At 37.8% G+C, this 20,867-nt stretch overlaps 1 protein-coding gene across 6 annotated transcripts in view; it reads left to right on the top strand.

Moving 5' to 3' along the window:
- Window positions 1-2,398: 2,398 nt before the first annotated feature.
- LOC112390578 (multidrug resistance-associated protein 1-like) overlaps window positions 2,399-20,867 on the top strand; it is an 80,754-nt gene continuing 62,285 nt past the window's right edge. For 3 of the 6 annotated variants that reach the window (XM_024731547.1, XM_024731548.1, XM_024731546.1), the window contains exons 1-4: window positions 2,399-2,619; window positions 7,649-7,710; window positions 16,301-16,448; window positions 17,178-17,320. In XM_024731547.1, the coding sequence (XP_024587315.1) occupies window positions 2,548-2,619; window positions 7,649-7,710; window positions 16,301-16,448; window positions 17,178-17,320 (425 nt within the window). In that variant the 5' untranslated portion in view covers window positions 2,399-2,547. Of the gene's footprint in view, window positions 2,620-7,648; window positions 7,711-16,300; window positions 16,449-17,177; window positions 17,321-20,867 lie in introns of those variants that run through there. The other 3 variants (XM_024731550.1, XM_024731549.1, XM_024731551.1) reach the window with 3 other exon arrangements.

Genomic DNA, 20,867 nt, shown 5'->3' with positions numbered 1-20,867 from the left:
TAAATAAAACAAAATAAAATAAAAATGGTCCTTAACAAAACGATGATAGTATGCCAAGAACCGAAGAGTTGTGAATTCAATTTTAATACCAAGGTTAACAAGGACAAAGAAAATAACGTCTATTCCATCCCTCACCTCCCATGAAGATACAACCTGCAATCACCTTGAAGAAAAGAATTGTCCCCTTTCTGCCACGGTGACAACCATATGCCCAGGTAACAATAGGGAACAGCCAGCTCTTTCTTTCAGCTTTACTTTTAATCAGTCTCAGGGATTCTGACCCTGATCTATGAGGCTCTCCTCAACAAGAAAGGGTGAGGTACAGTGCCTGCAGAACGTGTAAAGTAGAGCAGAATCCCTGGAAAGGTAAGAACCCTACTAAGGAATCTTTCCAGCGACCTAAAAAATTGAATATTGTGACATAAAATACGTTCCACTCCTTACCTGTCTATGATTTTTGTTTTTGTTTTTTTTTTTTTGCTGCAAAAGGAAATATTTATTTCACAATTCAGCTAGCATGAGAATTCAGTGAATCAGAATGCTAATTTTGTGATAAGGTTTGTTTATGCCAGGGTCATTTTATTTAATATCTTCTGTTCCTTAGACAAATCTGAATACTTCACTGAGTTTTCCTTAACTAAGCACTGAAGCAATAAAAACTGTAATTTCTTTCTTAAAGACAAACAAACACCCCAAAACTCATGCCCTCCTTTTCATTAGCATAGTCTTATCTTGTATCTCCTTTTGCGGAAGCTTGAGATTAAAATGTAATTTTGTGGGGCTGCCAGAGATGTTTCCCTCAATCCCTTTGGGTAGGGGCTCCAGCACTCCAGCTCCAACACATCTATAGGCCTTTCTAACTTCATCTATTCCATTACCTTAGGGATTCCTCTTTCCCCACCAATCAAGGAGCTGGGTCTCTTTAAAGAGCTGAGTATTCATGAAAATCTGTCTGTTTCCAGTTGCTAGAACCGCCCTTTCCTGAGGGGATTAATTCCAACTGGAGGAAGGTAGACATATGTTGAGTTTGGAGCCTGAGCTATTTCTAGGCCTTTTCTTCTTCCTGGCTTCCCCCTCAGATTCAGGTTCAAGTTCCTTCTTTCCTTATAGCTGAAAAAAGCAGGAACTATCTCTATAACACCTTGCCTTTTCCATGAAGAATCCACAGAGTGAATAGTTTAAAAGTGCAGATGGAGAAAGGGCCCCTCAGGCTGAGGCTGCTGAGTAAAAGATGTCCCCAAATTGGTATGTGATTTTGTGAAAAGTTCTGGAAGACATGAAACAAAATTTCTAAGTCCTGAACTTCGACCTCAATTCTTCACAGACACATTTATTTTAAAGTGAAATCTACAACTTCCTCTTTGCATGGGGCCAGACAAATACCCTCTGAAGGGAGGAAGAAAGCCAAATAAATGTTCTAAATATTCCCCAGGACTTTAATTCCATGAGGTATCCTTTGGTCTAATCCTCATGCAGACATTTTTGGTACCTCAGTTTGATCCATTCTGTGGGCACGCTAAAACTCCCGGTAAGTAACATCTTTTGAACGCCTTTCTCAAGGATGCTGGCCTTTTCTTTTCCTATATACTCAATTCTTTCCATTTACCTCTAACATTAATTTCAAGAAGCAGACAGAATGTTCCTTGGTCCTGAAACATAATACAAACACAGTACCCATCCTTGTAAAATTATCACATGGCCTTATCCTCATTATACAGAATTCTTAAAATTACTCCCTCTTCTGTTATTTCACCTTCTTACTGAACTGAAACAAACTATTTCATTAGACCATTAGACACATCTCATGGAAAGTGATTTGTTGCATACATCAATACTTATTTATACAAGGTTCATGTCCCATCAATATTTATTAAAAGTCAAAATGCTATTCTTCTTAATTTTCATATCCCCATTTACGTCATGTATTTCATTTAGTTCTTTGCTAATCCTATACTACAAAGTTTTCCCATTTATTACATAGCTTTATGATTAATTTGAAAAGTAAAATTTAGATTCCTTATACTGTTATTATTTTGTAATACTAAGGGAAGCATTTCATTAGTTTCTAATTTTAAAGCCCTTGCAGTTTAGTTCACTCTGTAAAATTCTACTGAAACCTGTTGTCCTTAACAATTTTCTGTAGGGGACAGCTGTTAACACTGTTTGCAAACACCTAAATGTCATCCCAAGGAAGAAAGAGCTTTCTGCTTCTATTATAAAGGGACACATTTTCTAACAGAGCAACCCTGGAAATTGAGAAGTGAGAATTACCGAGTCAAGTGCAAATTCCCCCAAAGGCAGAGATCTTTGGCCTCTGCAGAAGGTCCCACTTCTTCCCGCTCCGCCCCGCCCTTTCCTCCCTCCGTTCCCCGCCGCCGCCCAGGGCGCTCGCTGGAAGGGCTGGTGGAGGGTAGGGCGACAGCTGACTCCCGGGCCGAGTGCTCGCGTCCTCCCACCTTCCAAGCGCCGAATTGACCATCCCCAGCCAAGAGAGGTGACAGCCGCGGACCTCTATCCGCTTCCCGTCGCCGGGAGCCCGCGCGGACCATGTTTTCCAGCTTGGGGAGGTGGAGCGCCAGCGGCTCCTACCAGCGGCTCCCCCGAGGCCCCGAGGCGCAGGTAAAGATTCCCCGTGGAGGTGCGGGAGGCGGGACGGTTTTCTGGCCAATCTGGCGGCGAGGGGAAGCGGGGAGAGCTGATTGTCCAGACCCTGAAACGCGAACTGGTGTCTTAGATCCCTGTTTTTGTCGTAATCACACAGGGACAGCACAGACTAAGACGCGCACGCACACACACAGACACACACACAGTCGGGAGAGCTGAGATCAGACCCCAGGATGGTGTGAAACTTCAGCCAGCGCGATCTCAGTCAAGGTGGCTGCTGGAGGAGAGAAAGCAGCATCTTTGAAGGTCTAAGTGACTCCACTGTTTGCAAACAGAAGCAAACATTTGAGAAAGGAATGAATGGACCTGACTTCGGCTGAAGGAGTAGAGGTTGGGATGGGACTCTAAAACCAGTGATAGAGCCCGTTAAAACCACAGGAGAGATCTGGGAGAAATAAATTCTGTGTGTCAACTGACATGGTGTTGGGACTTTGCTCCTTTAAAAATAGAAGTCATGTGCTAAGGCAGTAGTACAGGGAAATGAAACCTGCAGTTGTGTATCAGGAGCAATTTCCCTAATAAAAATTCTCTTTGTTTTACTTCTCATCACCTCACAAGACCGGGTCTTAGAACTAGCCCTTAACACATGTAGTTCTGTAGTACTAAAAAGGAAAAAAAAAAAAGATTTCCGATTTCAGAGGATCTTGTTCTAATCCTGGCTTTTGTTATTAACTCCAAGTGTCAAATGAATATGATAGCTATTCTTCTGATTACATATGAAACTATAAATTTCTTTAAAAGTAAAGCAAATTATATTTAAATCTATAAAATATAGGCGTTGAATAAGTCCCTTAAAAATGTGCAAGCGCTCCACCAGGACAATATACCTATTTTATTTTAGACGTAGAAGGCTTAATCTGGCACACTGGTTTAACATCATTAGTCTAACCACAGAGGTGGCCAAAGGCAGTGAATTACAAATAGGTGGGGTGGGAAATTATAAAACTCAGACAATTCCCTCACCCCAAATTCTAGTGGATTCTTCCTCTAAGATTCCAACAATGTTTATTTCCTTGACTATTACTCAACCTCAATAGCTTTATGGACCAAGAATCCATTTGGGCAAGATTGAAAATACTCATTTTTCTATTTGTTACTTCTATGATGCCAAGTTAAAAAAAAATTGATGGCTTCAAAGCATGTTGAAAACCTTGTATGATTACATTTCATTGCTGAGACTTTATATTTTTGACATAATAGATCTCAGGTAGAAATCCCAACCTGACCTGTAAGCCAAGAACTTGACCTTCTGATTGAATTTCTAGGGCTGACATAGTGACCCATGAATAGAAAACCTCTAAAAATTTTTATTGGCAGTGATTAACATTCATTCATTCATATATTCATTCATCTAGAACATGTTATGAGCTGGGCCCTGGAAATATAAATGTAGATCAAACATAGCTTCTGTCCTCCGGAGAAACTAAGTCTAGCAGGAGAGAAGTACCTGTAGGCAAATGATTGGATAGTCAGGTAAGAGTGAGGGTAAATTCAGAGAGGGCAGATGTGAAGAGCCTTTAAACGATGTTAACACAGAGCAAGAATCTGAGCATTGGAGGTTGGGATGGAGGAGAGGAATCACCAAAGGCAATAAATCCTACTGAGGATTGGACCACAAGTAAGATGTAGCCAGGAGACGTGAAGTACAAGGAAGTGGACAAGAAGAAAGGTGTTTCTAAGCAGCAGCAAACAGCAACAGTGTGTAACAGGTAGAGCTGAGGGTATAGAATTATGACTGGAAAATAGAATGAATTTACTGGATCCAATCCAGTGTCTTATACTTCTCAGTTGGAGGACTTTGGGCAAGTATTTTTAAACTCTAGGCCTTAGTTTCCTCTTCTATAAAATGGGGATGACAAAAATAGTCCCACCACAAAGACATGTTACATTTAATAATATACTTAGTATAGAATCTGGCGCAGAATAAGTGATTAAGAAACATAAGTTCCTTTTGCTTTCTAGATGTTTTCCCTTCTTCGTGAGCCTGTACAGACACTTTCCCATAACTCCTTCACGATTCCCAGGACCCTCCTTTAACACCCACAAGGAAAGCACCGGAAGTTAGGGATTATGAGGTATTGTTAACTGTAGCAATCGCACCACATCCTCAGGAGGCTGCATCTCAAGGTTGAACCCAAAGAAGATTGAGAGCAACACACTTCACTAAATCCTGGACCCAAGCTATGCTGTGGGCTAAACTTTCTGCTCCTCCATCATAATTCAGAAATAACAGGACCACCATTCAAATGAAAATTGCCCATAAGTCATTAATATTAAGGTGTGTTTATGGGATGCCTACTATATGCCCAGTGGTAGATAAGTACAAAGGTAATAAAATAGCTTAGAAAACAAAGGCCTGTAGTGGGCCTGGGGAGATGAAAAAAATGAGAAATCATTTGGTGTCAGTTACATCTGCAGAGGAAGTGCTGTCAGAGTGAGAACAGGTGAGTTAGAAGGATTGCAAAATGGCCAATGGAGAAGATGGGAGTAAATTAGAACATTGGAAGATACTGTCAGAATTGTCATATCCTGGTTTTTAACATAGATGTTGCTTTGCAGCAATATATCAATAAGAAACTCAGTGAGACCCATGTTATGAATTCAGTAATCATTTATTGAGAAGTCATTTATACATTCTTGGTGCTTGGTAAGGCTTAATTACATTTACCAGATATTTTACCTGCCTGCCATTTCTTCTGGGACATAAATATGCTTGGAATTCACTGTAATAAATTCAGCCTAAGATGCCTGACCCACATTTAAGGAGGCTATTTACCAGAGGACTCAAAGAGCCTCGTATAAGATGCTTTGACATGGAAAATGGACCTAGAGCAAATATTAAGTCAAATACACAGTTCTTGACCTGCTAAAGTAACCTTATCTAGTAGCTTTGCAAGACTTTGGCCCTGAAAACGACAACCTTTTTTATTTAGCTAATGATTCTCTGGACCAGCTAGATCATGTCCTTGTTTGGGTTACCTTGGCTGATCTCTGCTGAGCTCTCTCAGCATGTGCTATCGTCTGGAGAGTTGGCTGGTGGCTGGATAATGTAGGACCTATTTCCTCATATGTCTGGCAGTTTTCAAGCTGTTGGCCAGGATGACCAGATGAGAACCTTGGTTCTCCTCCATGTGGTCTCTCATCCTCCAGGAGGTTAGCTGAGTCTCAGTCATGCGGTTCACTCAGGGTTCCAAGCATAGCAAGCCTCTTGAAGCTTAGAGTTGGAGTTCCCTTAATGTCACTCCTGTTGCATTCTCATAATCAAAACAAGAAGCAATGCCAGCCCAGATTCAAGGAGTGGGAAATAGAGTCTGTCTCTTGATGGGAAAAGCTGCAAAGAATTTGTAGCCGTTTGTAGTCAGACACAGAAATATATGTATTTTTGATGAGAATACAATCTTCACATTGGTGGCCAGTTATCAAATTGGCAACTCCCTGTAAAATAAAATGTGGCTTCCAGGTTAATCAGAGAGTTTTCAGAACATTTTCCCCACTGATATATGCATTGATACTTATTTTCCAAATAATATGTTTGGTAACAAGAGTTATGACAATTTTATAGTTCACATGTTTGCGTGGTTATTTGGAGCCACCATGTGATAAATGTTTTACGTTTGTCACAGCATTTACTTCTTGAAACAATCATATAAGGATAGATACCAATTTGCTAAATTAGAGTTTACCCTTGAACAACACAGAGGTTAAGGGTGCCAAGCCTCATCAAAGTTGAAAATTCACATGTAACTTATAGTCGGCTTTCCATATATGCTGTTCCTCCACATCCAAAGTTCCTCATCCACAGATTCAAACAACCCTTGATTGTGTATTACTTACTATTGAAAGCAATCCAAATGTTCAAATCCATGCAGTTCAAACTCATGTTGTTCAAGGGTTAACTCTGTGTGTGTGTGTGTATACACACACACATATATATTTCTTCAAAGATTTAGAGTATAGCGTTTGCTATAACTAAGAGAACAGATTTGGAGTGAGTATTATGTTTTCTCCTCTATAGTCGGGACATCTTACTGTACAGGATGAAACACTGTTTCACTTATTACTTCTAGAATCAGAATTTTTTTAAATGTGGTAAACACTTTTTCAATATGAAATCAGAACTGGATTAGAGAGGATCAATGCAAAAATTGTTAAATATGGGACAATTTCTAAGAATGAAATTTAATATTGTGATTAGTTTAACTTTTTAAAAGACACAAATTGATGCTGACCTTAAAAATGTAAAGTTATGACTTTTGAGAACTTCCCTTTTAAACCCCTCCTCTTTTGGTTGAACTCACCAGGTCAATGGGAAGAATTTTATGGAAATATTATAACCTCCCCAAATAATATGCAATAGTGATAAATATATAATTGTGTGTATGTTTATACATTTATACAAATTATGTAATTAAACACATACAGAAGTTAGTAAACCAAATGCCTGTTATAGTCTATTATTTTTTTATTTTTCAGAAGAAAGCCAAAACTGTTTTTAATTTAGCAATTAAAATGTTTTAAATTTAGCTTATACATATATGTAAGCTAAATTATGTGTGTATATATGTATTCATATACATAAGCATATGCATACGTATATACACAGTCATATAAATTCAAGGAGCTAGGTATATATATATATATATATATATATGTGTGTGTGTGTGTATATATTTATAGAGAGAGAGAGGAAGTAATGGGAATTTTAGAAATAATTTTCCTTTTCTACATGGTTTCTTGCTATGTAAGCAGTTGTAATGTTGGGAGAAATCTTAAAATTTTTCTAGTGCAACCACTGTCCAAGAATATCTTAATTGTATTCCTTAAAGATTATGATATCAACGTAGCTGAAACATAAATGATTTCATGTCTACTCTTCCACTTGCTGACAAAGATATTTCAAATGTAAAATAAAGACATTTTCTTCATACAATAGCTGTTTTATATATATATATTTTGTTTTGTTTTGTTTTGTTTTGTTTTTTAGAAATGCAGTCCAGAGAAAAGTGCTTCATTCTTCAGTAAGATGACCTATTCCTGGTTTAGCAGGTAGGAATTTTACTAATTTATCTGTAGTATACCACACTGAGGAAGATTCCGAGCGAAATGACACCTACATGTTATTCCTTTAATCTAAGCATGAATATTTTTACAAAATAACTTTGTAAAGCTTTTCTTCTCATATTATTTATTACAAAAAAAATCACATATAGTAACATACTAAATAGTTCCACAGATAAGACTACTAATACTCCTGTAATAAGGCTGCCCCTTTATAGGATTTGTATCCCTGTTAGCACTAGGGAAGGGCAAAAAAAAAAAAAAGTATATATATATATCTCCATCAAATATGTTACCCACTTTATACATTTTATTTCATTTAATTCTCCCCTATGTCCTATGAGATAGGCTTTAACAGATGAGAAAATCTGAGGCTCAGGAAGAGGAATTAACTTGTCCATTGATACCCATGTAGGAGCACACTGACCTGATGTTAGAAGTCAGTTTTTTTAAGTTCATGTTTCACACTTTTGTTTGTTCGTTTCATTATTCTACTCTTTACTGGAAATGCTCTCTTATATACTTATGTATACTACTATTAAAACACACAATCATTTTTGTAAGACATATAATGTGATTCTTCTCATAGAGTAATTCATCTATAATGTGTGATGAAGGCTTTAACACAAGAATTACATCATATTAAATGAGAAGAGTTGATTTTTTTCTAATTTTATAAATTCAGAAGCTTTCTTTAGAAATGTATTTATTTTCCCCACAGAAATTTTATGATAATATGAAACTAAGTTTATCATCTTAATGCTTTTTTTTTTTTTTTTTTTTTTTGCGGTACGCAGGCCTCTCACTGTTGCGGCCTCTCCTGCCTCAGAGCACAGGCTCCGGACGCGCAGGCCCAGCGGCCATGGCCCACGGGCCCAGCCACTCCGCGGCATGCGGGATCCTCCCGGACCGAGGCACGAACCCGCGTCCCCTGCATCGGCAGGCGGACTCCCAACCACTGTGCCACCAGGGAAGCCCTATCTTAATGCTTCTTGATCTTTAGTTGGTAGAAACAAAATTGCCCAATTTGATCTACAAATATGTTCTCAAGAGTAGCCGAATAGTGTAAAAGAAAAGTTTGGTTGTATACTAGATGCCCTACATTATGCTGACTTTTAAAAATGCAGACATAAATGACCTAGATCCTGTCTTCCAGGAATTCATAGTAGAATTAGAAAGATTAAGAAGTACAGTATCAATTACCCCAAAAAAGCAAAAGGTAGTATAAACATGATGGAGAAACAATTTTCAGGAGTGTCATCTAACCAAGTTTGCACAGTTTGGGAATGTTTCACAAGTGATTAATGGTTTAACCCAACATTTAAAAGGTGTAGGGGTGAGCCACGTGGCATTCCAAGTTGAGCAGATACCATATGCAAACCACAGAGGCAGAGGAGAACTGACCCTTCCACATTGCAGAGTGTTGGTGTGGCAAGCCATCAAGCTGGAAGGACAGATCAGAAAGAGTTCTCTAGGACATCCTGAAGATAGTGGGAAGCCAGGGAAGGATTTTAAATAGAGAGTGACATACTATTTGCACTTCAGAAAAATCACCTTTGCAATTCTGTGGATATGATATGTAGGAGATGAAAATGGAGACGGAGAGCGAGGTTAAAGGGCTCTTTGGGTATCCTGATAGATTTATGGTTACCATCTGAACTGCGGTAATGATAATGATGAAGAGGAAGGAACAGATTCAAGAGCTATTTAAGAGAGAGAGTTGGTTGGTTGAGGAAATTGAGGAACTGGGAAAAGTGTTGCATAAATCTCAATTTCTGGCTCAGCTAACTGAGAGGATTAGGTCTTGTAAAAAATTTTGTGAATTCGGTTTGGGGAAGTTTCAATTTCCGGTGCCTGACTCATTCCCATAAAAAATATCTACGGAAAAGTAGCTCTCAGACCTATGGATGTGAATTTGAGGGTCACTGACCCTAGATCAGTAGTTGAAGCCATGAGCATGATTGAGATCATCCAGAAGGAGAGCCTATTGATGAACAAACAGTACATTGGGAATTCTCAGTATTTAAACAGTGAGAGGAGGGGGAATCTACAAAGGAAGCTAAGTACTCAGAATATGAGAGACAAACCAAAGAAAGCATGTGATTGCAAGCTAGGGAAACTGTCAAAAAAAGGAGAAATACAAAGTGACCAATAGGGCTAAATACTGAAAAGGAGTAAATTGAAATAAGAGCTGAGTATATTCTCCATTGTAAAGATGATTGGTGATTTTTATGAAAGCTGTTGAAGTAGAGAACTGGTATACTTGATGAGCAAATAATTGGGCAGAAGAGGTTCAATTATGATAAGAATTCCAAGTTATACAAATCTAGGAATCACTTAGAGGATGGCAAAAATTTTACACCAATATGCTACGTTAAGTTATGCACTAGAAAAAAATAAAGATTAAATGTAAATGTGGGCTATTTACAGTTAACGATTTTGATTTTTCAAATTTGTGTATGTGTAGATATGTCTTCCAAACCTGAGTTCTGTCTCATCCATGAGTTGAGAGAAAGAGTGATGTCTGCACTGGCTTTAAAAATTTCAGACTGTCATTTTTTTTTGGGCCTGCGCGTCCGGAGCCTGTGCTCCGCAACGGGAGAGGCCCCACCAGTGAGAGGCCCGCGTAACACACACACACACACACACACACACACACACACACACACACACACAAATCCCTGACATTGCCCTTGTCAGATTGCATACACAATTTTGTATCCTGCTTTTCAAATATACCATTATAATAAGTTTTTTCTTTCTTTTTTAAATTAATTTTTATTAGAGTATAGTTGCTTTGCAATGTTGTGTTAGTTTCTAATGTATAGCAAAGTGAATCAGCTATACGTTTACATATATCCCCTCTTTTTTGGATTTCCTTCCCATTTAGGTCACCACAGAGCACTGAGTAGAGTTCCCTGTGCTATACAGTTGGTTCTCATTAGTTACCTGTTTTATACATAGTTATCAGAGTGTCATTTTTAAGTCACAGACTATCACAGAATGTGAAAGACGCAAATAATTTTAAGTAAATGTACTTTAAAACTTTTATATCAAGTTATAAAAACTATATGCATTTATATTAAACATTACAAACACCATTTTAGGAGGCCTAAAGGAAAAAGCTGAAATTAAATGTAATAAGCAAGATAAAACATAGCAAATTTTAAAATATGGCAACGCAATAGCTTGAAGTCCATATCTTAGATCAAATAGGCAATAATTTTTGAATATCGCATTTATTTTCTGTTTAAATTTAACATCTCAGCACTAGATAGGAGATATTTTCATGGCATGCCATTATCTGAAACTATCATTGGCGTTAATGTAATGTGGTTTCTTATCTGGTGATCAAACAATTGCAGCTGAAACATAGCTATTGTTCAAGAGAATGTCTCTTTGAAGACAGTGGTTAATTGTGTTCTCAGATTTGTTCTTTGAGTTACAGAATGAAGTCAGAAATTATTTCCTAGGCCAAATTCAAGCTCCCATAATTATATGAATAGTTCAATTAAAATGTACTCAGATGATACAAACAATTAGCAAATTATATGCTTATGAGCCTTAATCCCTAAGGCAGTAGCTGTCTAGATCATGTTGATGATCAAGTAATTATGAAGGCTTTATTAGCAAATATAATCTGTCATCAGTGTATAATAATCATGGTCATAGAATAATCCCCCTGACATACATGGAAAAATCTAGTTAAAGTTCTTATAGGTCACAGTTGAATAATAATTTTAACCAGGGATACACTATTCAATCTGTCCTACCTTTTGCTCACATATTAATAAAACTTGTACATTTCCTAACTTTGTCCTATCCTACGATTTTTGTACAGACTGTCTTGCCTTTTCCCATTACACAATCACCCCTTTCCAGAAATGTTTAGAAATGTAATTAGTGGGCTTCCCTGATGGCACAGTGGTTGAGAGTCCGCCTGCCGATGCAGGGGACACGGGTTTGAGCTGCAAATTTGAATTAAACCTTTTAATTCAATGATTTATTTATTTCAAAATTTTAACTTCAAAATATATTAAGAAAATGATTATTATCATTTGGATATGCAGAAATATTTACCTTAGCTGATAGAATGAAAATCCTAAGAAGCATTAGGTTGAGTTCTTTTAGGATGAGAATATTTATTACTGAAAGCCCACTATATGCCAAGTAATGTGCAAGGCACTGGAATAATTTATTACTTTCAATTCTCAATAAAGAATATAAGAAAGTTATTACCGCTCGCCCTATTTTACCAAGTATGATAAGATACCAAGAGGATCTTGGCCAATAAAATGTAGAATCCAGACCCACATGACTACAAAACTGATGATGATGTTCTTTTCAGTTCTCTAATAAGATGTCTCATTCCTAGAAGAGCCACTTAAAGAGTGCATAGTTCAAGAATGGGGGGGAGAAGAATTTTAAACCAATAGCTGTGTAGACAAATGGAATTAAACCTTGGGGTAGGGTGATTCTTCAAATATAGTATTAGTTTGAGCCATATGAAATAGTCATTTTTGTAGGTAAAAAAATAGTTGAATAAAGGCAATTTCATATACTTTTAAATATAGCTTTGATATCAAAGTTAGTGTTAAGAAGATGCAATGCAGTATTTTAATACATGTGAAAATAATAAATAGTTCTAACTGGTCTAGAGGGCTTTTATTCTAGGAAAAAAAATCAAGAAAATTAAAATAAGAAAATATTACAGTAGTTAAAAGAGTTCAGGATCTAGTGACAAAGTGCTTATGCTAAATCTCAACTCCACCACTTTCTAATTGTGTAAGCTTGGGCAAGTTAACTTATTTCTCTGGACTTATTTGGGTGTAAGAATTTTATCTACCTCCTAAGGGTTTTGGGGTTTTTTTTGAAAATTAAATGAGATAACACAACATTTAGGACAGATAAAACTCTTTCTGGAATATAGAAAACATTCAGTAACATGTTAGCAATCACTTCAGTACTAACAGTCGTATCTCCTCTCCTTATAGTTGCAGTTTTGTGTTTACAAACAAAATCACATCATAGGACATAGTATTAAGTAAACAAAAAGGGCAGAACTGAGCCAATGTTTATGAAAGGCTATTCTATACACAGCAACAACTTGGGGATAATTGGAGATTAAAATAAGTCCTCAGTGGTGTGCAGTGTGATTGATCTCAGTGAGATTAAGCAAAGTTGAGAAGGCAGAAACAGGGCAGATCTCTTTCTAGTTCCTTCCAGTTCTCCTAGTTCCCACTTTTCTAGCTGTCATTTTCCAAGCAAGTAGACCATCTGTGGAATACAGAAAGCAGGACTTCTGGCTACATTACAAGCCACATTTCTCTAAATCTTTTAATGAAAATTAATAGTAGTTTGGTAGTTTGTATGGTGGCTGCTATTGGGTTAATGGGGCCAAGGTAACTGTTGTGAACGCAGTAAAGGCTGACTGGCTTCTCTTGATGAATGCTGACTAGGTAACCAGGTTATTTACAGATCAACCAGATTTTGCACGTGCTCAAGTTATCATAGTTGATCAAAGATAGCAACATTTTCTCTCTTGAGGGCAGCACAAAGAGAAAAATAAAACTGAATAGGGGGCTTCCCTGGTGGCGCAGTGGTTGAGAGTCCGCCTGCCGATGCAGGGGACACGGATTCGTGCCCCGTTCCGGGAAGATCCCACAATGCCACGGAGCGGCTGGGCCCGTGAGCCATGGCCGCTGAGCCTGCGCATCCGGAGCCTGTGCTCCGCAAAGGGAGAGGCCACAACAGTGAGAGGCCCGCGAACCCACCAAAAAAAAAAAAAATGTAATTAGCAATAATGAAAATGATGATGCTACTGTATTATCTATACATTCCAAGTATTCAATTATTACTCATCTACAAAATTTACTTTTCATCTCATCCTCCTACCCAACTGCCACTGGTTTACTACCTTTAACATCAGTTGGATGAGATACTTATGCACGCCTGTTAATGTTAAATACGCTCAAAATTCTCTCTAATGTAACAAAATTGAATGCAGAGTAGAAATATTACACTTGATGACACTGTCTGCCTTTGGTTAAGTTAGCACTGGTGTATATCACATTTACAAACCTGTGGCCAGTCCCTAGAGTTCCTGCTGTTTAACCACCTGTAAAAATGGGAAATTAATATTGCTCTGCATGCTGTAGACAGTTGTGAGTATCAGAGTAGTTTAAGTGAATGTCCTTTGAAAAGAAATGTCAATCTAAAAAACACAAGGTGAATGTAAGTACCTTTATTATTGCTTTAGGACTAAAGTCCACAAGTTTGTGGGACCTCGTGCATGCTCCGTTTCACTCATTGGGAGGGTCAACTATTGGTCCTAGTTGCTTCCCCAAAGCTACTTCATCAATTGATTTAAAGAAACACCACTTCCTCTTTTCCTAGATGCTTATGTGTAAAAGTTAGACCAGAAGAGGGCAAAAGAGGTGGAAGAAGCACACACATAGCAAAAGGAAAGTCACAGCCGAACCCAAATACACCACAATCAATTCAGCTTAAGTGTCACTTTTAGATGCTGCATTATTTGGAGACACAGCATGAAAGCCAGGGGTCACTTATCCCCGTGAACCAAAACCGCTGAGTTTTGCATGGTTCTAACTCAAAATGCTGAAGCAGTAAATGTTATTAAAAATGCTTTTGTGAAAATCAATGCAATCTTATTTTGAAAATGAATATTTATTTTGTGGAACAGGATAGAAGGACTTAATATGACATAAAAGTAGTTTATTGCTTAATATGTTTTTAAAAGTGCACTGAAGGAAATTGTCCAGCATATTGAACCAACAGAGGCATGATTATGGAAGGTCCTTTCTTAGTACATTTAAGCCTTTTTGTTAATTATGAATTGTAATATGATATTACACAGTGTAATAAAAGTAAAATTGAATCCAGTGGAGACTGGTTGCCACAGGGTTTAAATCCATCCGACGGTGAGGCAATTCAGATTGTTCAGTAACAATGACAATGAAAGCAGTTCCAATTTGGAGTAGTGTAATACTTTGTTATGGTCTCTTGGACTAATATACTTTGTAATGGAAAAAACTGAAGCTATAGAGTCAGAAGGCCTGGGTTTAAATGGTAGTTTAATTTCTTATTGAATGAGTCATGTCATCAAGCTCAGAACTGAGTATATCTGAACTATATGACTTAGCAGTGTGTTTGGCTTCAGGTAACAGAATAGTCAAATAATAATAGCTTAAATAGATATGTATTTATTTTCTTACGTTATTGGGTAGTTCACCAGCAGGGAATAGGCTGGTGAACTACCTCAGAAATGTTATCAAGGACCCAGGCTTTTTCTATCTTTCCACCCTCCATTTCTAGTATTTGGCTTTTCACCCATGGTGGCAAAGATGGCTTCTCCATCTCAGACCATTATGTCTTCAGTACAGGGAGGAAGGAGGAAGGTGCAGGAAAAGGAAGGCAAGCATTTTCTCCTTTTGAAGTTTTGTGTCTTTTTTTTTTTTTTTGGGCCATGCGGCCCAGCTTGCGGGACCTCAGTTCCCCCACCAGGGATTGAACCCCGGTCACGGCAGTGAGAGTGTGGACTCCTAACCACTAGGCCACCAGGGAACTCCCTGTTTTGTGTTTTCTTTTGAAAAAGAAAGTTCTCCTCAGTAGACTTTTGTTTAGATTTCCTTAGCCATAACTGAGTTATATTATTTAATGCTAAGCAAAAAAGTAATGAGATTACCAGGACTGATTTAGGCCAATCATAGATCGTAACTCTGTGGCTGGAATAAGGACTTACTCTGAGTTCAAGAGATTTTCAAATGAATAAATATCAAATTCCAGTTAGTAGGAAGAGATGAGGGAGAAGGGATGGGTGTAAGGTAAATATAAATCATTGTCTGCCACAATAACGTTCATGGTATAACTAGACCATGCACCTTTGTTTGCCTGGGAAAATCTCAGTTTAGACCCATTGTTTTTGCATAATGACTCACCATGTACTCTGGGGCAAGCTTTTTGAATGGAGGAATGTGGAAGTACTAAGAGGCTGGCAGTATCTTGCCGTACTTCTTAAGGCATCAGCTCCAAAATGGCTCTGTGACATTAACTCATATGCTGTGGATCAAAGTAAGTCATACGGCCAAGGCCTAAGTTTGTGGGGCAGATACAGCTACTCCACTTGGACATTCTGTAAAGTCAAGTGTCAAAGGGTATATATAGTCCCAGCAGAGGATGGATCCATTTCTCTTCTGATACAAGCCTAAAAAGCAAATATGGGTTTTGGCGTGAATACCTTACTGTGAAAGTTAGCTATTTAAATTTCAGGAAGGGAGGTAGGGTAGGTGAGTGTCTCCAGTATGAGATGAGTAAATGAAGTTAGTGTTTCACTGAATAATTGGATATCTAAACAGCCCTATTAAAAGCTACAAAGGATTATTATACATTATTGAACTCCAGGATAGAGCTGTATGATTTTTCAAACACACTCTCTAGTCATTCCAACCTGCTCAATAAAATAATTTATAAATCAAGAAGTCAAGCTAATGTGTGCAAAATTAGTTTTAACTTCATTATTGGTTTTGCTGAATTGTTTACCTTGCTCTTTCATTTTTAGAATAATTATTTTAGGCTATAAAAAACCTTTGGAAAGAGAGGATCTTTTCGAACTAAATGAAAGTGATTCCTCCTATATTGTGTGTCCCATCTTTGAAAAACAATGGAGGAAGGAAGTTCTAAAGAATCAAGAGAGGCAAAAAGTAAAGGTAATTAATTATTAAATTGTTAGTACTTAATGAAAAAACTAATAAAGCTTGTTCAAAATATGAGGTATCAATATAGAAAATACCTTAAATATGTGAAATAACAAGCCATTTCTATAAGTATAATTGGTTGTTATTGCAGCTAATTTCTGTCATCAAATTATTAAGCATCTCTTCCCTGCAAAGCTCAGGAGCAAATGTGTTGATATGTGTATAATTTTTGGCATCTCACCAATATCTTTCTTCACCCATCATGGCAAAGATGGTCTGCATATCTCAGAGAATCATGTCTGTTGGTCAAAGTAAATCATATAGTGGCCAAGGCCAAAGCTTGTGGGGCAGGGATAGGTTCTCCACATGTAGCATGATACACACACACACACACACACACACACACACACATATGAATATATATATAGTCTTTAGACTTCTCAAAAAGAAAATATAATTTGAAGATAAAAACTGTATTATTTAAACAGTTTCAAAACTCACAAAAGTGATCAAATAAAATATTTTTCCACTTATGCCACGTGGTATAAATAATGCCATGTGGTTTGGAGACATACCATACCAATGATATGGGCCATATTTTCAAGTTTAGCGGAATTTATTTTTTTGTTGTTGCTTTACTATCTTTGGAGTACAATATTAATTTTATGGTTAGTTTATACATATTTTATATATTAGTTCTGTTCCCTTTTCACATTGTTTTTATTTTCTTTAATTATGTAGTCATCTTTTCATAAAGAGGCACATACCAGGAAACCATCTCTGCTCCGTGCATTGTGGAACACCTTTAAGTTTGTCCTGATTCAAGTTGCTTTATTCAAAGTGTTTGCTGATGTTCTGTCCTTCACTAGCCCACTCATAATGAAGTAAGTTGAAGCCTTGTTTTTTCTTCTTCCCACAGGAAAATGATAAGCAAATCATTCACTAAAAAAGAGTGAGATAGGTCCCAATTACAAATTTTATTTAGAATACAGGCAGTGTATTACGTTTGCCTGTGATATGAATGTGAATTATGATACTATAGTGAGTAATTACTGAAACTTACCACGTACTAAGCACTGTTCTAAAAATCTTTATACTAATTATCTTATTTAATCTTTACAACAATCCTATGATGTAGGAAGTAGTATTGTACCCACTATCACAATGCAGAAACAAAGAATTTCTAGTGCTTTGCCTGAGACCATACAGCTAGAAAATGCCAGAGTTACAATTCAAATCTAGGAAATCTGGCTTGAGTATATGTTTAGAAAATGAAAGGACACATACCTCTACTATTTTTCTTAGCTGTGGACTTTTGGGAATTGAAGTTTATCAGCCAAGGTAATAATATATAAATATATATGTATGTGTATATATTTATGTGTACACATAGAGAGAAAAAATTTAAAGAATTTCTATAATATTTCTATAGTATCTATACACAAGGATTCACGGGCAGACGTTAAAATTGAGTCCTTGACTATAGGCTACCTTTTTCAAGGGGACATTTCCTTATCTCTGCCTGTCATATGAAGGAAACACAAGGAAACATTTTTTTATGAACTAATAATTATATTTTTTGTTTTGAATAAGTTTTCAAGTTGGAGTTTTTAAGAACAATTTAATTCATGAAAATAGAATTAATCCTGAGTTGCCTGGATCCCAAATAATATTCAGGCACATATTTATCCAATATTTATTAAGCACCTACTACATGCCAAACTGTTCTAAGTAGACCATGGGGATAGAGCAAAAATCAAAAAGTCCCTGCTCCGATGACACTTAGAAGGGAGAGATAAATAATAAACAAATGAATAAATATAAATTGTATTAAGAAATAATCAGTGCTAAGGAAAGCAAAGTGCAGCAAGGCAATAGGGTAGGGAATACCAGTCTGGGGAACTGGAAGTTGTTTTTTTCTGTGAGGTGATTAGGGAGGACATTTGTTATAAGGTGAAATTTGAACAAAGTTCTGAAGGAAGTTAGGGAGGAAGCCGAGACCATATCTATTGCATGGCTAAAGCCATGAGGCAGCAGCATGCTTGGTGTCTTTGAGGACCCTTAGAAGGCAAGTGAGACTGGAGCAGGGAAGCTGAGAGGTCAGAAAAGGAAAGTGATAAGACTGAGGTCAGAAAGATTTGGGGGCTGGAAAAGATTTTGAAGGGCCTTATGGAACGTGATATATTAGAGGGGAAACCTTTGAAAGATTTTGAGCGTAGAATGATCTGATTAGACTTCAGTTTTACAGGAATCACTCTAGCTGCTGCACAGAGAATAAAGTAGAGCAAGAGTGGAAGAAGGAACAGCTAAGATAATCCAGGCAAAAGTCAATGATGGCTTCAACTAGGTTGTAGCAATGAAGGTGATAAGTGGTCAGCTTCTGGCTTTATTTTAAAGGTAGAGTCAACATAATGCACTGATAGATTGAACGTAGGTTGAGAGAGGAAGAAAGGAGTCAAGGATGGCTTCCGAGTTTCTGTTAAATCACAAGGTAAATGAGTTACCATTTATGGAAGGTATGGAAGGCTCAGGAAAGAGTCAAGTAGGGAGTGGAATTTGCTAAATTTGAAATATGTATGAGCCATTCTGCAGAAAAGAATTAAAATAGCAGACCTGACTGCTGTCCTTTGGAAGGCCTGTTTATAGGGCTGGCCTTTGGCTGGCAGTTGGAACTTGAATTTCAGGAGGTTTCCCACCACCTTAACTGATAGGAGTGGTTCAGTATCTCCAGACTGTTTATACAGTCAACATGGTCCGTGCTGAATACCTGCTTTCCTTCTGAGAGTCTGGAATGTGGGCGTGTGTTAGGAAGAGGGTGCCCTGGATGCTGAGTCTTTAAAGGGCTTCCCTGGTGGACAACATTTCACATATTTGCCACAACTAGCTGCTGGGAGAATTAAGAGAGTTCTCTGTGACTCTACTGAGAGAGGACTTTTTGAAGCTTGTACCTGTTTTCCCCTAGACTTCACCCCATTCACCTTTTCTCTTTGTTAATTTTGTTTTGCATCCTTTCACCATAATAATTAATAGTCGTGGATGTGACTATATGTTGAGTCCTAAAAGTTGTTCTAATGAATCATTTAACGAGGGAGTGGTCTTGGGGATCCCTGACAGACATTTAGGTAAAAAGTTTGAATGAGCAATCGTCTACATAAGTTTGGAGTTAGGAAAGATACAGGCTAGAGTGATAAATGTGGGAACTGTTCCAAATTAGACTAGGTATATCAAGCTATTGTTCTGGATGAGCTCACCTTAGTTACAGTGAAGGGAAGTAAAGATGTCCACACAAAAAATCACAAGCTTTTTCAGTGTGTGGAGGTGGTGAAGACAGGGAAATCCATCAGGAGTGGCTGGAACAGAGAGAGGAGAACCGAAAGAGAATGGTGTTAAGGAATCCAAGGGCAGAAGCTGTTTTATTGCTGTCAGAAAACTGTTTCTGTTGTTTTTACCCCAGAGTCTCTATTTGGTTCCCTTGTCTATAGACATATAAGCCAAATGTCTCCTGGATTAACTGTCCCCTCCTCCCACAGACAAGATAACAGATGTCTCATTTCCCCTGCCTCTGCCCCTCACCTCTGAATATTTCAGTTATTTTTAAGTAGTTACCACTGAGTAATTACCATTCACCTATGACCAGAAGTCCGTCTATCAGAGATGCATTGGCCAGCATCTTCTCTCCTGCCCTGTTCTGGTGATCTATTGCTGCAAAATTAGCCACTTCAAAACTAAGTGGTATAAAACAACCATGATTTTATTACGTGCATGATTTTGTGGACCAGGGCTTCAGAGAGAGATTGTTTTTCTCTGCTCCACAATGACTGGGGAATTCACTGAGTAGCTTGAAGTGTTGAGATAGTTGTAGCAGCTCCAATAGAGACATACGTCTGGGAACTTGGACCTAGCTGTTGGCTGAGTGATACCTTGATTCTTTTCTGCATCTGCTGGTACCAGAATGTGAAGATGGCTTCTAAACTTATATGCCTGATGCCTGGGCTAGGATGGCTGGAAATGGTCATCTCTCTTTCCCTCCTTTTCTCTCTCTCCACAGCTTCTCTGAATGGTTAGCTTAAGCATTGAGGTCTCTGGTTAGTTGATCTTCTTACATAGCAGCTGGATGTTCCCAGAGTAAACATTCCAAGAAGTTTAGGCAAGTCGTTTTACGACCTAGACTTGGAAATCCCAGGATGTCACTTGGGCCATATTATTTTAGTCAAGCAATTCCTTAATTCAGCTCAGATCCAAAGGGAGGGGAATTAGGTTCAAATTCAAAATGAGAGGAGTAGCAAGTGATCCCCAGCCATTCTTAGCCATGTTCTGATTTCCATTTGCCAATGACTGACTACTGCTCAAGAAACTCATTAGAGAATCTCACTGTGGTCACTCTTTCCGGAAATAGTTATAGACGATAGCAGTTCAGTGTCTGTATTGTTC

This window comes from Neophocaena asiaeorientalis, unplaced genomic scaffold (genome assembly GCF_003031525.2).
Source record: "Neophocaena asiaeorientalis asiaeorientalis breed wild unplaced genomic scaffold, Neophocaena_asiaeorientalis_V1.1 scaffold330, whole genome shotgun sequence".
NCBI lineage: Eukaryota > Metazoa > Chordata > Mammalia > Artiodactyla > Phocoenidae > Neophocaena > Neophocaena asiaeorientalis.
This window is presented reverse-complemented; position numbering and strand designations above follow the sequence as displayed.